At 43.1% G+C, this 20,106-nt stretch overlaps 1 protein-coding gene across 3 annotated transcripts in view; it reads right to left on the reverse strand.

Moving 5' to 3' along the window:
- Efnb2 (ephrin B2) overlaps window positions 1–20,106 on the reverse strand; it is a 44,008-nt gene that overhangs the window by 11,414 nt on the left and 12,488 nt on the right. For 2 of the 3 annotated variants that reach the window (NM_001368299.1, NM_010111.6), the window contains exon 2: window positions 10,558–10,841. In NM_001368299.1, the coding sequence (NP_001355228.1) occupies window positions 10,558–10,841 (284 nt within the window). Of the gene's footprint in view, window positions 1–10,557; window positions 10,842–12,435; window positions 18,368–20,106 lie in introns of those variants that run through there. The other variant, XM_011242036.3, reaches the window with a different exon arrangement.

Raw genomic sequence — 20,106 nt, forward strand, 5'->3', positions numbered from 1 at the left:
GCAAACAGAAAAAGCATCATCCGGAGAGACACACGACTTTAATGTCACCCAACACACAGGACCAGACTGCCGTGTCCTCCCACCAGGGCCACATCTCTGAGTGCCAACAAAATAAAACAAAAAGCACGAGACATACAAGTTTAGAAACAAAACTCTGGTCAAGATGCAGTTATTTAATGTCAACGTACAAGCTGGGAAGCTAAGATCTTCCCACTTAGTCCAGTATCAGTTTAAATTCCAAAAAAAGTACAATACAGATTCAGAGTATATACCACAGAGACAGGATTCAGTCTCTAGAGCCCAAGTTAATGCGTTTTCATGGCTCGGTTAGCAAGGTCATTCTCTGAGATAACTGACACAGAAGGAGAAAAAGTCCTAAACACAGAAATAATAATGTCCAGGAAAAGCCAAAAATCAATGCCTGTTCTTAAAAAGGACAATGAGACAATGTCTGAAACAAACATCAGTTCAAAGCCCTGGGAAGAAGAGGAAATTCTCTCTCTCTCTCTCTCTCTTTCTTTTTTCTAAACTATGTTTTCCATTGTGCCTGCTGAGGGAAAGAGTGGAATGCATCTCCTTGATTTCCAAAGAGATAAGAGGAATCTGGCTAAACAGCAGGAGTTCAGCCTTCCTTGTCTTAGAGTATCTCACCCCATAATACCAAGCTTGCCTTGTCCTTGAGCAAAAAGCATCATAGCCCAGTCCCTCAAAGCGTCCGGTGAAGAAACAAGAATATAAATGTCCCATGAAGAAACAAGAACACAAAGCAAGACATTCTCAAAGAGAAACATTCATTCGACAAACACACAAAACACGCACACAACAAGAACATTCATTCAGCAAAGCACAAAACACATAACACATACACAACAAGAAAGCACCCAGCGTGACTCTTTGCTGGGTTCCTTGCTGGGCCTCCACTCCCATTTGATGAACTTTCTTTGCAGGTAGGAGACTGTCCAGACTTAGGCACCATAAAGCATGGGGGATGGAGGACATGTGTGTTTCTCATCTAAGGCAACACGAGCTCAGCTCCCAGGAAGAATTGCTCCCATTAAAGCTGTGTCACTGTTACTGCCTTTCACAATCGCCAAGCAGCCATTCACACGTGGAGATTAACTGGCCCAGTAGCTTCCACATAACACAATCTCTTGGCTCGTGCACTGGGCAAAATGACTTTGGAAAAGCCAATCTAAAAAAAAATATAAACTTAGATATCCCCCTCTTCTCGTCCAGCATTAAGGAATGACGGAAGCTTTGGATGAAGTGCAAATAGATAGGTTTTCTTCTGTGTGTTTCGAGGGCTGTCTTAATTTTATTTTCTGAGCTTAAGCACCTCAAATGAACTACGATGGGATGGTTCATTGACACTTTAGAAACAGAAGTCTTTAAAAATGTACCCACTTGGACACGTCTTCTAGCAAGCTGTTCTGATATGGGAGAACAGCTGGAGTATCTAATTATGAGAGCCATAGCTGAAACTAAGATTTATCATGGGTTACTCCTAAACCCTTTCAACCACGGAAAACTATACGAAGGTTAAGTGCGTGCTTATCCTGGATGAGTCAGTTACCTTTGAAAAGTAGTCCTCAAAAGAGAGCGGCTCACACGAGGGGAACAGGAATATATGGCAGACACGTGCGCTAGTGCGACAGGTCTATATGGTATGTGTGAGAATGTGTGTGCATGCCCACATGTGCACGTGCGTGCGAGGACGTACATGAGAGTACATCAGGAAAACGGGGTGAGGACCAGGTATGGTGGTGTGCACGCCTTTAATCCCAGCACTTGGGAGGCAGAAAGAGTTGGCTCTCTGTGAATCAGCCTGGTCTACATAGTGACTTTTAGGCTAGGCTGTGCAATGGGCTGAGCAAGACGTCTCAACGCTCAGTCCCTCAAACCTTCCAGACTGTGGAATCTTTTGGGATTTTGGACATTTGTACAGAGTTGTCTGTACCAAAAGTTTTGGGGTTTGTTTGGACTTTGAGTTTCAGGTCAGGGCTGTTCAGCCTGTACCCTCTTGGCTCAGTCCAGGACCCTGACACTGTCCTGAGAAAAGTGAAAGCAAGGCCGACCATAAACTACCCCTGGTCCTGGTTTAACTCAAAAGATGCTTCAGTATGGAAAATCACTTATGAAGCTGTGCATTTTCCCTCAAAATATTGCCCCCACTAACTCAGTCTCTTGTTTTTTTTTTTTTTTAATGAATTCTGTTGGAAAAAAAATGCTGCTTTCTAGTATAAAATTTTACTCCTAACTCTGTGGTGATTTGCACAGGCAAGGACTCCTCATTAGGCAAAAATTAATAATAATAATAATTTTTAAAAATAATGTCATTTACAAAGTACTCTTCTTATTTTAGACATTCTAGGGTGTTTGTTACTGCTACAATGCAGAGATAGTAATTAGAATGAGGGTAGTATAACCTACAATAAAGTAACAATTGCCTCTACAGGGGAGTCACCATTGACCTGAATTAAAACTACTAGAGAATTGTGTTTTAAAAATAGGTTGCCAGATGACCATTTCAATAGTAATGACTAAAGTCACATTTTAAAAAAAATGATACAATAGTTCTAAAGATAAGACATAATTCTCTATTGTCCATTAACTTAAAACCCCAGATTTTTAAAATACAAACTTCCTGTTCAAGACAGTGATAACATGTCACGAAAATGCCCTGAATCATGAGCCGTGCGCAGCTGACTGGGTTATTTGTAGCACACAACTCATGCTCTCCTCTCTGGTTCCTTCTCTCTTAACATTCTTGATTTTTTAAAATATCTTTGTGGCAACACAGAACTATCTAGCTAGGAACCGGGTTAGTGTGAAATGTCCATGGTCAGTGGGGCTAGGGAAAGACATCCCACAATCCTCTCGCTCGCCTGACTGTCACTAATTGCAGGCAATGATCTCAATGACCCAGTCATTACAGAAGGAGTGAAGTAGAAAACATCCATCCGAGGAGAGCTCATGGCTAGGTGGGAGCAGCTTCTGTAGCGCTTGAACTGATGCCTGCTGACGGCTTCGGATGGGACTCTTCAGAAGAGGCAGCAGTGCTCTTGTGGCCTCACAGTTTAGATGGTCATGACATTATTTGCTTTGACCATTGAGAGGCCAGCAGTAACCATGATAAAGTGCCCCTGTTTAAATCTGTCCTCTGTGTGAGCCTTTCTCATGCATGCAGGACACCTCTTCTCTATTCAAAGAATCAGGGGCAGATTCTCAGACATTTCTTCCAATGAAAGAATTAACTTCAGTCCATGGTTTAATAGAAGGAAGAGGAAAGCTAGATTCATTCACTAAAGCAAAGTGACTTTTAAGCAAAGTTAGCATTCAGCAACACATAATCTGGTTTCTCTATATGAGATCGATTATGTTCTTGCCCAAGACTGGGCTGATCTATCAGTCCATTCTGCTATCCACCTACCCACCCACACATGAACCCACCGTCCACCTATCTTCTCAACTGACATCCACCATCCATATATCCAACAGTCTACATATCTACCATCCATATATCCACCCATCAACTCGCTCACCATCTAACACACACACACACACACACACACACACACACACACACACACAGCACTTGCACTTAGCCAAGGAAGCTTAATAACTCTTAATGTCTCTGTTCCTATATTGAACTAACTTGATTTTAATTACATTATTATTTAGCAACTTCTGTTGATGAGCTCAAAGTACTTGCTAATGCCATAAAATCAATCTAGTATAACCTTAATGGGGAAAAAAAAGCCAAAAAGATTTTAAACCTATTAGTAGATTTAAAAATAGAAGAATTTGAAGTGCGAACAAGGGTGTTTCTCCCACCTTTCTACCCTGTAGGTGTAGGTCTTATGTTGCCCAGTTAGTTTCAACTCCTGGACTTGGTCTTCTGGGTAGCGAGAACTAAGCACATGCCACAGCACCCAGCTTACCTATACTCTCGTAGGTTTTCTTAGTTCAACTCAGGATATATGACTGAGTTAGTTATATGTTATATAATGTATGATAGGGCATCACTACCAACATATGTCTGATAGAAGAGGAGTTTGTTATTTATATTGCAGGAGCTTAATACAGTTGCACATGTATTGTGCCTGTCTCTTGCCTTTTCCCTCTCTATGTATGTGTAAGCATGCAACGTGTCTGAGCCCCTGCGCTGTCATGCATGTGCTTTGCGTGACTGGATACCATCATCACTATTATTTTCTATGCATACTTTCTTTGCTAACCCTACACATATATCATGTACATCTGCATGTTCTCATTACGGTGCACATATGGCCCGGGAGCCTTTCAATGGAGACCTAAGGGTTTGAAAGCCCCATATTGGGTTTGGCCCTGATATTTCATGGCATGTAAAGTGTTCTAAGCCATGAACACTGTTTGGGTTTCTTCACAGCAGTGAAAATTTTCTATCTCTTGTGCTGTTAGACTTGAAAGTGAGGCAGGCATGAAGGTCACAGCACTCCCCCAAGGATCAAACACATCCAGACTCAGAGTTAGCGCTTTAGGAATAAATTTGAGCCTCTTAAGAACTATATAAATCAGTTTTTCTCAAAGTAATCTTTTTTTTTCCCCTCCAAAATGTCTGTCTATGCCTCTTGGCTATTTTTTTAAGTGTTTTATTTTGCTTGAAAATTTTATCTTCATGATGAATATTTAAGGGCTGTTAAGAAAGAAACGTGTCCTCTTTTATGCACTGGGTCTCTAGCATTGTTCAATTATTTATAAATCTATGTGAACCGTTAACAAGCTATAAATACAAGGGTAGAGATATAAAGATGAGTTTTATGAAATAATAAAGACAGTTTTATTCTGAATAATTCCTGAATAACTTCTTGGCTATGTGAAGTCCTTTATTTCTCATCTTACTTATTTTGTATTCAGTGTTTATTCTTCCTCAATTTTTGCTCCTCATGCTGGGGTCAGTCATTACTTTCAGAGCAGGGGATGGTAATGGCAGGCCTATATCTGCCCGGTTTACATGAGTGTGTGGTCCCTGTTTCCCAGGAGATGCCAATGGCTGTGAACAGAATCCTACCCAGGGCAGCCTCATCCTCTGATCCTCTGCACCACCCAGGCTAGCATTCGGGTGGCCATGACTCTGCTAGACTTGGGAGTCCCGAGTATCTTGGTGCAGTCTCAGATAGGCAGATGCAAAACTGAGCTTTCTTTAGACTAAATTCAACATGGACCCTCCAGGTCCTTGGGAGAGGCTCCCTACAGATGGAAGCCACAGGGCTGCCCTGGCACGATGACTGATATTTCCTGTGTCCTAGGGAAGCAGAGCTTGTGAGAGTCTTATGAACTGGAAAGTAAGAGCCCCAACTGTAGGTGTATCAACACTCCTCCCTGTCTGAGCCTTCAGGGTCTGTAAAAGAACCTGCTGTCAAGGTCAGGCGATTCTGGAACAAACCACACATAAGTGTGTGCTTCTTGGTCAATGGGAACAAAAGGGCTTTAGTGACAGTCAAAGAAGACAGAGTGGGAATTGCTAATGAGTAGAGATGCCCAGAGTGACTGAGGCTGCACAACACTCTGGTTTTGCATATGCCCAGACTACAGATGAAGGATGCTTTCTATACCCATCCTTCCCAGGCAACCCCTCTTGCCATGAAGCCCACTTTTGCCTTCAGCCTCCAGCCTTTTACTGCCTCTCAGTTCCACTGTTAACTTGTTCTTGGTTGGTAGCCACACACGGACACTAGCCACCTGACATATTTGTCCTCATGGGAAATGTTTTTACCCCATGAGCAAGTGTGCTCATGACGATTTTAAGGAAGAGAAGACATATTGGCACATAAAGCCCAAGGTGGCCAGACTTGGACTCACAGCGCCTGGGTCAACTGTGTTTCTAAGCGTGGCATGTACTGTTCTTCTGTTCCTTCTATAGTAATGGCCTCTGGGGAAGTTCCATTACAAGAAGAGCTACGGAGGAAACTGGGAATGTGCTTAAATGCCTCCACTCAGCAACTGGGTGCAATGACATTATCAAACACAAATTTTCACCCCTAAGCCAGGAGACAGGAAGACAGGATGTAGTTTCTGGATCACTAAAGCTCTCCAGTATCCACTGGACATCTCCCATACATAAATAACCCGCTGAAGGAGCATGGCTGCTAGACACCTCCCATACATAAGTAACCCACTGAATAAACTCCATAATCTGTTTATGGCTGCTATGTGCTCTTACGTGTTCTAAAAGCTATCTTTACGACAAGGGGCATCTGAAAGCTGCTCTGGGATTTAGTAATTTTCTAAAGAGACAGACAGTTCAGGACACTCAGTGTATTAGTGTAACTCCCCACAGCCATCACCAAAACGAGCAAATCAAAGCCAGAAAAAAAAGATATGCAACATACACTCCACCAAAATAAGGAGCAAACTATCATATTGGCTCTTTAATATTGTTATTTGTTTTTACTTGTGCAAATATTTCTCTTTATTTTGTGATTTTTTTCCCACCTCTGCAGTGGAATGTACACTTAAAAACATTCCAACAGTGTATGTGGAGCCTCCCAGTTTTGCGCTCTCTCAGTGAAGAGGCCTAAGAAATGGAGGACTCCCCCAGACTTGATGGCTCAGCAAGGCAGGGTGGATATGGAAAGCTGACTTCAATAAGGCACTCAGTGACAGTAAGTCAGAAATAGTGACTTCTAGAAGATGCTAAGAGACTGTGATCTGCCTATGGGTATACAATAAAACAACATTCAAACCACATAGGACCAAAGGCAAGGAGCAGTCTGAGGTCAGGCCATAGCCCTGTGGTGGCTCCTGCACCCCTGAAGTCAGTGTGGGTCACTAGCTTCCACCTTCACTCATGTGACCAATCTATGTACAATCTGTAAGTCGGGCCCCAGCACAGAGCACCTGCCTCAGGGCTTCAGGGCCAACAGAAGGAGCTTGCTGTCTCAGCTCGCTAGCTCTAAAGAAGCTTGGATAGTTTCTCTATGAAAACTTCAGTGATGAAGGCTGGGTACTCAGAGAGTAGATATGCCTTCCCAATAGAGACCGGACAGCTTGTTTAAAATAATATATCCAACCGTGAATGTCTATGATGGGCAGATAATATCAGGAGATGCAGTTGCTTCATAAACAATTAAGTGAAAGACATGATAAAAATATAAGTACAGGTTATATAAATCCAAGCTCTGTTTTTTAGGCCATTGAGGATCTGAATGTAATGAAGAGCAGGGGGATTTTCAGACTGTGCGGTCCTAACATCCCCATCTTAGGATCGCATATGATTAGAAGAGTTTATTATGTAAATAAAGCCCAAGCCTGATTACTGAAATAGGTCGCTTGAGAAGTCAATTCTAAACACGAAGGCACTGCATATATGTCACTTTGCCACTTGTCAAAGCAAGCAATTGTGTGCAGGGAGGTTAGTGAGGAGGCCTAGAGTTCCATCATGTCACTTCTTAAGGGAACCCAGTGGAGAGATGGTGGGTATAGAATACATTCCAATTACACACTTGTGTTGATTATAAAACCCAAAGATGCAGTGAGTGACTTCAAGTTGGGTAGCACTACAAGTCAAATGAAAAATCCTTATTAAAAAACTGGGACCAGACCCTGTCAGCTGTAACTGGGAAGTATTGGTGACCAGGTCTGTAGGTCTGACCATCACAGACGGGACAATAGTGATAAAAGAATGTTCTAGAGAAGGAAATAGAAGTCACTTCCGTCAAACTCAGGTAACAGACATGAGGTTCTGCACTTCTGCGAGACAGCCCAATACCAGCAGAGCTGTGTGTACTTCCCCACTGGGGTATAGCAAGCACTCCTCCAACCACAGCTGCTTTTACAGCACACCCTCCCCCAGTGGAAACCACCATATGATGCTCCTGACATTGTCTGGGGTCAAAGTGCCAACCAGCTGGATGCTAAGACTTAGAGTCAAACTCAAATACTGACATTATTTCCTATCTTCAAATAAATCATTCGCTTGCAGTATTAAAAATATACTTGTGAATCTGAGCTTTTCCTGTTGTGCTACCCAGCACTCTTTATGAATGTACTGGTGTAGAGACTATTGCCTGTACATACTTTCCTTCTGGAGGAAAAAAAAAGAATGTACTGTGTGTGTGTGTGTGTGTGTGCGCGCGCGCGTGCATCCTGTACACATCTGTTTGATAGGAAAATTGGTGAGTTTTTCAAGTCCTTAGGCTGTTTTGGTACTATTTTAAAATTTGATCTTATCATTTCCCTCCTTTCAAGGGAACTTGTACAGCAATGGACGCTCTACGGTGTGGGTGAGAAACTGGCTTCTACATGTTGCTAAGTATTTGAATCTCTTCTGCCTGTGACGTAGGGGAAGCCTTTCAAGCAGCACTGGGCTTCCTGGAAAAGTCCTGAGCCACTCACAGGCCTGGGAATACCTTGTTAGAAGAAACATTCCCACAGTGCTTTATTGCTTGCAACAGGACAGCCAAATGTTTTTAAAGATGGTTTCTAGCTATTGAAAATACAGAGCAATCTTGTGTGTAGAGCAGGATGGCTTTCTGGTTGAGCTCATCTTGCTATAGCCTCTCGAATTACAAGCCACCCCATGTTTGGACATGGAAAACCCTAACTCTAAGGACAGTTCTGAGGGCCACTGTAGTGAGAAGCATATTAAAAACCCATTAATGTGGCCTAATGAGTTCTCTAAAAACAAACAAAACCAATAGGTGCCAGTGTTGGGCAGACTGCTATTTTAACTACAAATTAAACTGTATGCGCAAGTCTAAACGTCCTGTACATCGTGAAAGAGTAGTTATGACAGGCCCATGAACACTATGATGCACTAAGAGAAGCTGGTAAACTACTCATTTAGCTGCATTTTATGTGTGTATATTATTTCAAATGGAAGGTTAAACCTTGAATGTTTACCAAGTTCCCACTTGCCCTAGGTAGGAAGCTAGGATTTTCAACACCATCATTCAGAATGTAGAAGCATGCAGCTTCAGGGTTGGGTATTCCCCATCTTGGGAGTGTCGATCTCTTAAGGCCTTTCTTTCTCCACTCACTTGGAACAGGGAAGATTCAAAGTTTCTGAAAGGGACAGTTTCATTCTCTATAAAAGTCATGCTGGATCATGGCACCCATTAAAAGTCTTCAGTCATGTGTGTGTGTGTGTGTGTGTGTTTCCAAAAGTTTAGCTTCCATTTATTTTACCTTGTAACTACTTTATATCTTCAAAGATGGCCCTATTATCTTACCACCCCATCTGCCTCGTTTCATACCAGAATGCTTTTATTTTCACTTTATGGTAATTATTCCATTAAATATCTAACTTACTACTTTCTCCTTTTTCTCTTTTTGTTGCTCTTAGAAATGTATTCTCTATGTATCCTGCATCGTGTTAGTTTCAAAATTGTTTCTTAGTCTATGTGGCATTTGAAGCAACAACAGACAAGATAATGACTGTCTGTGACCACCTTTGCTTTAATCGCTAATCATACCAAGGAACACTAGATGAATATACAGTGAGCTGCTGCTTCTGCAGTGTCAAGAGCAGATCATAACAGGAGAGAGGCAGACTTCCAATCTAATGATAATGGTAAGGCATCCAACCTGGGGCCCACTGCACCTCAAGGAACTGAAGGCCGAGGAAAGAGCAAAGAGTGTAACTCCAGGGCTATGGCTATAGCTCAGGGGTCAAGTACTTGCCAGCATGCATCGGGAGTATCATCCTAAACACCACAATTTAAAACAACAAAAAGCCCACAAAGAAGAGTCCCAGACCCCAAACAACTGAACCAGAATCCACTGTTTAAATCCCGTGAGCAGCTGTCTCTGTGTACCAGACTCCACTCTACCAAGATCATCCACACTGGGAACAAGGCTGCTTGGCGCTAGCTGTAACGTACGCACAGTAGGCATGTGCCACAATGGCACAGCTCACAAATGCACTCCAGGTATATCTCCATTGATATCTATCCTCTATTCCTGAAATAATGCTACAGCGTTATGACAGACACGGGGTGTCATTCAGGCAGCACACCCACGCCTTACTCCTTTTCATCAGGACTCAATGTGACCACTTCTGCTTGACTGCTGGTGTTTCTCTGAAAACCCCATGCTTCCAGGCTCTGAGCTCTGCCTGTCTGGACTGATACGAACTGTCCCACTATTACTCTTTGCTCTCTCAAGTCCTGGCTCTGAAACACAGTTCTTAGAACCGAATGCACAGTAATGAATGAGTGGATGGATGGATGGACAGATGGATGGATGGCGAGAAAAAGCATTACACAGATTTACCTATCAAAACTTCACCCAAGGTCCTTAAAGATGGTTTAGTTAGTGGAGATGCTGAGTCCCTTCATGTAATTTACTTATTTTAACACTGTAAGAATCCTGGCAGGTTCACCCCTGCTGAGTAGTTATATTTAATTAATACTGTTACTACAGGGTCCCAAAATTCAATTATTTAAAAGAAAAATAAATGAAAAAAAGCTTCTCAACAAATTATTTACCGTGGTAATTTAAGGGAAACAGAAATGAATACAAACCTACTTAGCTTATCCTAATTCCTACAAAATAAAGAGAGAGAACTATACTTACATATAATGTAGTAATCTTTGTTCTTCTGAAATTCTAGACCCCAGAGGTTAGGGCTGAATTCTTGAAACTTGATGGTGAATTTCACATCTTGGTCTGGTCTGGCACAGTTGAGCAGCGGGGTATTCTCCTTCTTAATTGTGCATCTGTCTGCTTGGTCTTTATCAACCATATAAACTTTATAATATTCATACTGGCCAACAGTTTTAGAGTCCACTTTGGGGCAAATAATATCCAATTTGTCTCCTATCTGTGGGTATAGTACCAGGCCTTGTCCGGGTAGAAATCTAAAAAGCATAAAAGAAAAGCCACTGAGTTGATAAAAGTGAACATCTTAAAGACAGTCATCAAAGAGCCCGGGGTTACCAATCACCTCAAGCAAGGCAGCTCAGCACTGTGCTGAGTCACCAAAGGTGTCTTCCTGGGGCAAAGAGCCTTCCTGGGTCTCTTAGGCTTAACCCCCGAAACAAAGGGAGGAACTCTTCTTCCCCTGTCCTCACCCGCCCTTGTAATAGTCCAATGTTCTTCTGTGCAACTTTACAGCAGCTCTTCCCCTGGTGGGGAGTCAGACCTTCCCACCTGTTTGTTATTTTTTAACCACTGGCAGCTCGGTTTATTGGGCATGCCAGAGAGATCCCATCAATTCCAGGAACAGAGCATGCACGGAGCCTTTGTTGTCCTGGTAGTTTCCATGCGCTGTTGATGTTAATTAACAGACAAGTTTCATCAAGAATGTTTCAAATTACTTATCATAATTAGTCAGTCACTGATCAAACAATGGGTTTTTTATTACACAGAACAAAAGAAATGTCTTACAAACCCATAAAAGATAACCAGAAATAATTAGTGTCGTATTGATTCAGCTGCAAGATGAAGAGCCCTCTCCTTGTGAGGACAACAAGTACCCTCCTTGCTCTACAAATCTTCCCTTTTTCCCCTCCCTTGAGATGTATTTGCTCCAATTAATTCTTCGAAGCAAATCCTTAGAACTAAGACTACGGATACAAAATCTCTTGGATGTTCCCAGCTAAAAGCTCTCCTCCTTTCCTCTCTTGCTGGCCATGCTGCTGAAAGATCTTCCCTAATGGGGAGTTTCTCTGAGGCGCTGAAACAAGAGCTTCTTAATGAACATCCTTCTGCAAGTGCTAACACTAACAGCACACTCAGAGAGAGCCGCCAACCTGCAGGCTCATTAAAATATTAAAGCTCCGGAACAAAGCAGAGCCTCCCAGAGCTCACAGCCTGGGCTCGGGCAGTATTTAGCCAGAGAGGCCCACCAGCCATGATGACCCTTGGGGCCAGGATGAAGCAACAGATGAGAAAAGGATGATGGGGCTCCCAAAGTTCAAATCCACACCAACTTAAGTAGCAGATAGCCCAGCTCACAATGTAGACTCATATTCAAGACTGATATTTTAAACTTTGTTTTTAATTTTGTACATGTATACAATGTATCTTGGTCTTACCCATGTTCTACTCCCTCCCTCTAGGTCCCACTTACTCCTCCCTGTCCCCACCCACCCCCATATATGTTCCCTTTCCCTCCCAACTTCATATCTTAAAAGCAAAGCAAATAAACAAACAAAATCCATCAGCGGCACACCCAGGACTACACAGAGAAACTCCGTTTCCAAAAGCCACCACTGTGACTTCTGACGATGGTGATGATGATGATGACGATAATAAGAAATTGCTGAAACTTTCTAAAGGTGAACACACACACACACAAATGCATGCACCCAAAACTGCTTGTTACTTCCTTGGATGTTATTGTATGATGACAAAAAAAAGAGGGTGGTCTACTGATCAGTGTCTTGTTGTTATTTGTTTAGCTAAATTAGTCCCTTTAGCAAGAGCACATGATATTTACTGTTCACTCACTTAAAAACAACACTGGAACAGGTGAGATGGCTCGGTGGGTAAAGGTGCTTGATTGAAACGAAGCCCGGGGACCTGAGTTTAATCTCAGGAGCCCACATGGTGGAAGGAGAGAGGCAGCCCTTCCAAGTCATCCTCTGACTCTAGAGTGCACCGCCATGTGTACTAGCCCTGCCCTGGAAATATGAAGAAAAACTTTTTTGAGTGAGGAGCGGGATCCATCTATAATGAACTCTTTCTGTTAAGCAGAACTCAAAATGAATTTATAAAATTGTGACAAACTTAAAACATCCTGTGTATATTGCTGAAGAATTCCCTACAATTCTCAGGAGACTTTGTGAAAATACAACCCCAGGGTCTCAAGAACTTCCCCAGGGAACTTCTAAAGGCCACTCTCCCTTGGTTCTTCTTGCTAGATAAAATTCAACTGAGTTCCACCAGGCCTGACATCATTCATTCCTTCTTCTCCCCACACTGATTCTGAAGTGTCCTGTGGCTTTAGCAGGACAACACAAGGTGCAGGGAGGAGGGGCGCGCGGAGATAGGTGTTAGGTGTTACACTAATTCCAGGAATATTAAATTGCTCACCTTCTTGATTCTTATGCCTATTCCTCAACCTTTAAGGGAAAACCTTAAGACTTATACAAACTAACAGACAAACACAAGGGCCAATTTCTACCTAAGGCTTACCATCCCGTGTCACATGTTCCCTCTCCCCTCTCCTTTTGTAGTAGTTGGTGTAGCTGACACGGTGGGAAACCATATGAGTGCTAGCGAGGCTTGGTACATATCTCCTATATAAAAACCGAAGTCTGAGCTACACTTTCCAGACTTCCAGAATCAGGGTTCTTTCTAACCAAGGTATAACCAAGAGCCTACCCATTCAGTTCTTTGTGAGCTCATCTGACCAGTGTATCTGGGCGAATCTTGGGGATACTCTCCTACCCCTGCCATAGCATTCTTTAGGTCTGAAATCTGGCTCATTAAGCTCTCTCTCCATTCAAATTTCTCCTAGGTCTCTATGAAAACTGTTCTCTCTCTCTCTCTCTCTCTCACACACACACACACACTCATTCACTCACTCACTGCTTAACCAAGACATCCCAGGGATCTGGCTCTTGATACTCAGATAAGTCTCTAATCACCAGATCACCAGGCCCCAGACCTAACCCTGACAAGCTGAGGACAAGAGCACAGGGCACACCACACCAGTCTGTGCGGCTTCACAAATGGCTGTGCTTTTCATGATGTTTTCTGCAGGAACAAATCACATAAATAATTTAATGAGTTTTTGATTCATCTTGCAAATCAGCCTCGATGTTTAGTTTTGATTCAGGGTGCACAGTTTGATGACGGAGCCTCGTGGTAACCTGATGAATGGACAGGCGGAAGGGTGGGACCTTACGGTTTTAGTACACATGTATGGTGGGGTTCTGGCCAAATCTACTCTTCCTAAAGCTTCAAGGAAGATACAATACAGCAACACTGAAACAGAATTACAGAATTTGATCTTGTGCTTCTAACAAGTTGCTGTTCCAAGTGTTCATTAAGGGGGGCAGGAGGCTCTGCATGGCAATCCACAAGAAAGCCACTGATCTCCCAACACAGGCCTCTGGAGAGCCCTCACCTTCTCAGAGCTGGAGAGACAGAATTTTTGTTTGTTTTGTTTTGTTTTGTTTTGTTTTGTTTTGTTTGAGTTTCTCTGTGTAGTCCTGACTGTCCTGGAACTCACTCTGTAAACCAGGCTGACCTTGAACTCAGAAATCCACCAGCCTCTACCTCCCAAGTGCTGGGATTAAAGGCATTCACCACCAATGCCCAGGGCGATAGAATTTAAATGACCAAACTGGGGCTTTTGGTGTGAGACAGCGTGTTGTAGAGTGTGGTCCTCCAAACATGACCAGCATTTTCATCACAATAGCTGTGACTACTTGCAAGAGTCTGTGGATCAGACCTGTTGCCTGCTGATATTCCCCTTATGGAAAGAAGGTATAGGGAAGGTCAATGCACGTTTGGACTCCGAATGCTCCTTCACCTGCCAGCTAGCTGCGTGTAACTCTGTCCCATGGTCTTGTATTCACTAGAGGTACTAGTTAGTGTTTATAAACGATGAATGGCTACTGAAGGCAAAAGCCATTAATGCAGCCACAAAGAAGTAGCCATCCATGCTAGGGTGAAGGTCTGGTTCAAAAGTCTGGTTGCTTTGGGGTCATCCATGTCATGTAGGCAATCCCTTACCCTGGTCTATAAATGAGCCCATAAAACCTCATTGTTCCCCCAAGTTAGACTTTGATAAAGTCGTCCTTTGGTTCGTTGGTGTCCTATGAGGAGGGGGAAGGTGCTTGCTTATATCTTCCCAAGGGAAGAGTCCACCCAGGCTGGCCTGGAACTTACTATGTACATGAGACTTACCTGATGGCCCTGCCTCAACTGCCCAAGTGCTGGGATTATAAAACGTGAATCAATATGCCCACCAAGCTGCATATTTTTCCAGATGTTCTGAGGGACTGTAACAGATGATGATTGAGTTTTTAGGGGCTAACAACTCAGCTCCATGAAGTTGGGCTGTTCCCATATGTGTGTGATTCCACAGTGAGGGCCCAAGGCCCAGTGGTTATTGTACCATAATGCTCAATAAAATGATGTCCTAGTGGAAAAACACGCGTGAACAAATAGAAGTTAACAGCGACATATGCTGAAGTCAAAGTGCCCCAGAGTGAAGGTAGGTCACAGGTAAGACTGGCGCTCTGAAGCCAGGCCATTTCACCAGGGCAAATACAAAGAGAAGCCAAGCCAAGGTGCCATTCCACTGACTGTCCCCAGGCAGTTTCTTGCCCTAGCTCTCTGGGTCCTCATAGCTTTCAACAACTCTGCTTTGTATAAAGTACAAGGCAGCTACCATTTACATCCAGGGCTGCAAATCACAAAACCATAGCCAGTCTAAAGCAGAGCTGAGCCTTGCTCCCTGCACCTCTAACCCCAGAGTCTAAGCCACAAGTGTATACCTTGTATAAGACGTAAATCCCTCAAGGGAGAGTGAAGAAATCCAATAGGAAAAGCCCCTTCCCTGCCTGTCTTCGTCCCCATTGTGTTCACAGTAGTATCTAAATCTGGTTTTGGGAAATACATGTTTTTCTAAATCAAGCTTTTCATTGATAAGCTATGAAGTTAAGGGGAATGGAGGGAAAGTCAATACACACTCAGGCCTGCAAGAATCCCACAGAGAACTGCAGGCATCCAGCTGCCTGCCCTGTGAACAATGGCTGGGATATGCAGCGCTCTCTGAGGTGTCCACCTGGCATGTATCCCTTGCCAAGAAGAAGAAATGAGTCAACGACCTAAAATCTGTGTTTTAGATGTAAACTTAAAACGGACTCCAAACAACACAGGCAGATACTATTAGTTTCACACTTAAACATGCAGCCATAAAACCCGTTAAAACCAAGTTAGTCAACAGAACTCTACCTTCTCCACAGCCGGAGTCATACTCTGACTTGTTTTGGCAAACCGGGGTAAGGATCATCTTGCAACCAAAACCAGTCGTCACCTACATCACTTGTACAGCATCAGCACCTAGCTGCCAGCCGGCAGAGACCACACACCACTCCAAGGCATTCTGCACCAATCCCATCCACTTTCCCTGGGGAGTCCCTGAGGGCTCACAGGGAGCACTGAATAGAAACAGGTCACTCCTACAGTTTCCCCAGTGAATCATTTCCAGTCGGACAATAGATCCCATGACTTTGTCTCCAATACGGAAAGAAGGGAACTGGGGAAAAAAAAAAAACGCAACTCTGAAGTTGGCTTTCCAAAGCCAGAGGCTTGGTATAAAATGATATGATGCCAGAATCTATTTTTACCCATGGGTTGCCTATTGATTTAACTCAAGTTCGAAAAAGTGCTTTGCCAAACTAGACTCTAACAAAGTGTCCTACGCAGAATACTTTGAGTAACTCTAATGGTCTACATTAAACATTAATATTTAGTGATCTAAATTAGATCTCTAATAATTTAAATTAGACATCTCAACTTCATACTTTTTATTGTTAAAAAAAAAAAAAAAAGCTCTTGATTAGCATCCCACGACTTGACATTCCTTAATGTTTGTGGCAGAGACCGTGCAGCAGAATTAATGAGTAGAGGGGAAAGCACAAGCTTTCGTGTGAACCAGACTGGTTTCAAATGTTGGAGTAATGCGTGAAAACATACTCGGGGTTGGAGATGGAAGGCTGAAGCATGTGACTTCTATCGGCATAACAAATCATGTCACCAGGAGCCTTGCCTCAGATGGAGACATCTATTGCCAGCTTTGCCTCTGACCTTGACCCTGTGCCATAGGAGATGAGATACTTCAGGGCAACTGAGCTGAGGACCTGAAGTTTTTCTCTTTCACCAGGAAAACCTCAATTTTCCTTACTCCTCTTTTAGTGTCTACATTAGGGACCTAAGTGCGGACACCCCATGACTCCATGTGTTTCCTCACATTGGCAAATCACAAAGGCTAATGTAGAAGCTACAACAAGCTACTCAATGCTGATGGTGTCTGTGGCCACACACGATACATAGAAATGGGCAGTCTCCACATTTGGTGAATCAGGTCAGGTGAAACTCCTCCAGGATGGAGTAGTGTGTCTTAGAAATGCCAAGCAAGAGCTCCTGATGACAAAATGTCAGTCAGTACCTAACACGATTCGCCAGACAAATTGATTTAAGTGTTTCCTATTTCTGCACCATTAGGCCAGATATAAGCATCTGAAGTCTGGCCTCAGAGTTCAAGGAGCAGATGATGCACCCAGGTTATAGCCACAGAAAACTGTAAGTTTTCCTATGTGCAGGACATTGCAAAGCCAGATTCATAAGCCAATCAATATACAGTGCCGTCTACTAAAACATTCTAGCCTTCTTTTCCTTTGAAATGACATCTACTGTGACCACACACTTTGCAACATCATTTTGGTCAATCATGGACCACATATGGAAAGGTTCATGCCACAATTATCTGAGTCTGAACATCGAGCCGTAGTATCAGATCCACCTAAAGAGATATTCTTTGAAGACACCCCACTGTAAGGCAACCCAGGACTGTGTATGACCATGGCACACAGACGACTTACTCCACCTGCAGATAGACCCACCTGTAAACCATGTGGCCTGCACTGGACTGACCACAGAGACCAACATTCACAGAACATTGCATCACTGACAGTTAGTTACCTGTAAACTTTTGGAACTATGGTGATTTTTAAGTTTCTGTGGGTTTCAAAAGTCTTCCCAGCAAACAGTGATTTTGTGAACAAACTGGACATTACTTTTAAATGTACAGCTTCAAAAACTAAACTTGCTGAGCCTAGACACACAGGTCTGTAATCCCAGCTACTCAGGGGGACTAGGGCAAACGGGTCACAGTCCTAAGGTCTGCCTACACTACAGGGTGAGTACAGGGCGACTCAGTGAGACCAAGTCTCGAAAGAAGGAACAGAGAAAGAGCCGAGAAGATAGCTTAGTGTTGTAGCGCTTGCCCAGTGGGACCCCAAAACTTCAAACAATAAGCAAATGTAAAAACCTGAAGTATATTTTTGAAACTAGCTTTCTTGGCTCTGATTTTGGAAAGCATTTTAAATGTTTAAGGCTTATAGATACTTTAACTTTCTGATGCAACGCCTTAGAAAGCACCATGTGACACTGTGGCCTATGTGTTAAACAGGCCTCTAGCCCACAAATTTAGAACAGACATTTATCCAAACCAGAAAAATAAGAGATAAACACAACTAGATTTTCATCACTGATAAAATCAGGAACAGGCTGACATTTTTAAGGACCCAGTTTTACACACTGGGTCATCCCAGAAGGAAGAGCACCCCAGTTACATTAATACACTAAGCCAGCATTGTATATCAAGGGTACTTGGAATCTGTCCCATTCTGGGAAGCATACTTTTCTTTATAAAATGCTTGTGTTGCTTTTTAACTCAGTGGTAAAGGCTAGAGGAAAGAGGAGACGGCAGTGTGTAAGCTGGCTCACCCTCCACCAAGTATAGACCCTAGGATCTTTCAGGACCAGGCCAGTCTCCTGCCTCAACTCTGCAGCACCTGTGATTTCCATATGCAGTTAGGCCAGCATGCCCCAGCAGGTGAAGTCTCCTCTCTGGAATGTTCCGTGCAGTGTGTGAACTTGATACAAGCGGGCGGAATATTCGGTTGTGTGTTAGTTCCATTTACTGCCAGAGTGCTGCTGCGGATTAATCAGTTGTTCTAGAAACGTCCTCAACAGAAGGGCTTGTTATAAGATGAAAAAAGTAAAACAGTAGCGCCCAAGAAAGACACTGCAATAGCTTCCAGAAGAAAGTCCTGGGAATCATTTTTCCCCCTTTTTAGTGAATAGCACTTTACTGCCCCCTTTGGCACTTTAACATGAGAACAAGTTTCTGCACAGACTTATTCTGAAACCAGAGAAATAGTGGGGTGTACAGCTAGCTCTAAGGTATCAGGTTCACCCAGAACTAGGTTACCAGATACCAGGCTCAGAGTAACAAGTAATTACCCTGAAGCTTCCAGCAAGCACACCCCTACGTTCTTAGTGGCTCCAAACCTTCAAGAAGTAGGAAGTAATTGGAGGCTTTAACTGACATTTTCTGCTTTAATTCGAAGGTGCATGTGTGTTGGAATAGTGGCCTGTTTTCACAGGTGCCCCCTTTCTTTCGGTTTTCTAAAACAAATGCCCTGTGCAACTTGAGCTCGATTTATTCAAGGATAAGAACAGGGGCCTGAAAGCAGGTTGTACAATTGGGGGACCATTAGAGTGTTCCAAATGGGAGACAGCGAGGGGTGGGGTGTGCATTTCAACCTTCACACCAACCACAAGCCAAACCTTTTCAAGAGCCGAAAGATGAGAAGAGAAGAAATCCAAGCACCGCGAGAGAGCAAGCGCACAGCCCCAGAACCAGTTCAGCAGCTCCAGCAGGTGGGAGCTGACAGAGCACTGGAGGAAGGGACCAAGCTAGTTATCAAGCACTAGGAGAGGACTTTCCTGCTGGCCCGATGACCTCACACTGCATCCCACAATCATACCACGGGGGATACTTCCCTCCTAACTTACACCAATGAGTCACAATGACATTAAATGCCACAGCTTACACCTCTGTAACAACTGCATGAAAACTGACTCCTTTTTATATTAATCTCCTATTTGTGATATGATGCTAAACAAAATACTGGTAGCTAAAGTAAATTTTATCTTGAAACGCTCAAAGATGATATTCTCACCGTTTAAACAGTTTCTTTTCCTCTCCCAGGAAAACAGTACAGGTATTTGCTTCAATTCTATCTGTGCAATGTTTTTTACTGTCTAAACACTTTCATTCCGCAGAAGGGCACACCTGTAACAGACTGAGGTTGAAAATGTATTTTCTGGTCATCATTTCCGAGTCAGACTTCAGCTGTGTGATGTAGATACCACAGCTGTTTTGTCTTTTTGTTTTTGTTTGTTTGTTTGTTTGTTTTCCCTTTTACAAGTTAACCAAAACTACTATTTAAATCTGCTATGGAATTAACAACAAACCCAAACCCAGGTCTTCATTTATGTAATTGACCTAAGAGTATTCTCTGCCTATTCTACACCACTTCCCTTCAATTAGGAAAAGAAAAAATTTCACAAAACTTCTGTGGCCAGCTACAG

This window comes from Mus musculus, chromosome 8 (assembly GCF_000001635.26).
Source record: "Mus musculus strain C57BL/6J chromosome 8, GRCm38.p6 C57BL/6J".
In the NCBI taxonomy this organism is placed as follows: domain Eukaryota; kingdom Metazoa; phylum Chordata; class Mammalia; order Rodentia; family Muridae; genus Mus; species Mus musculus.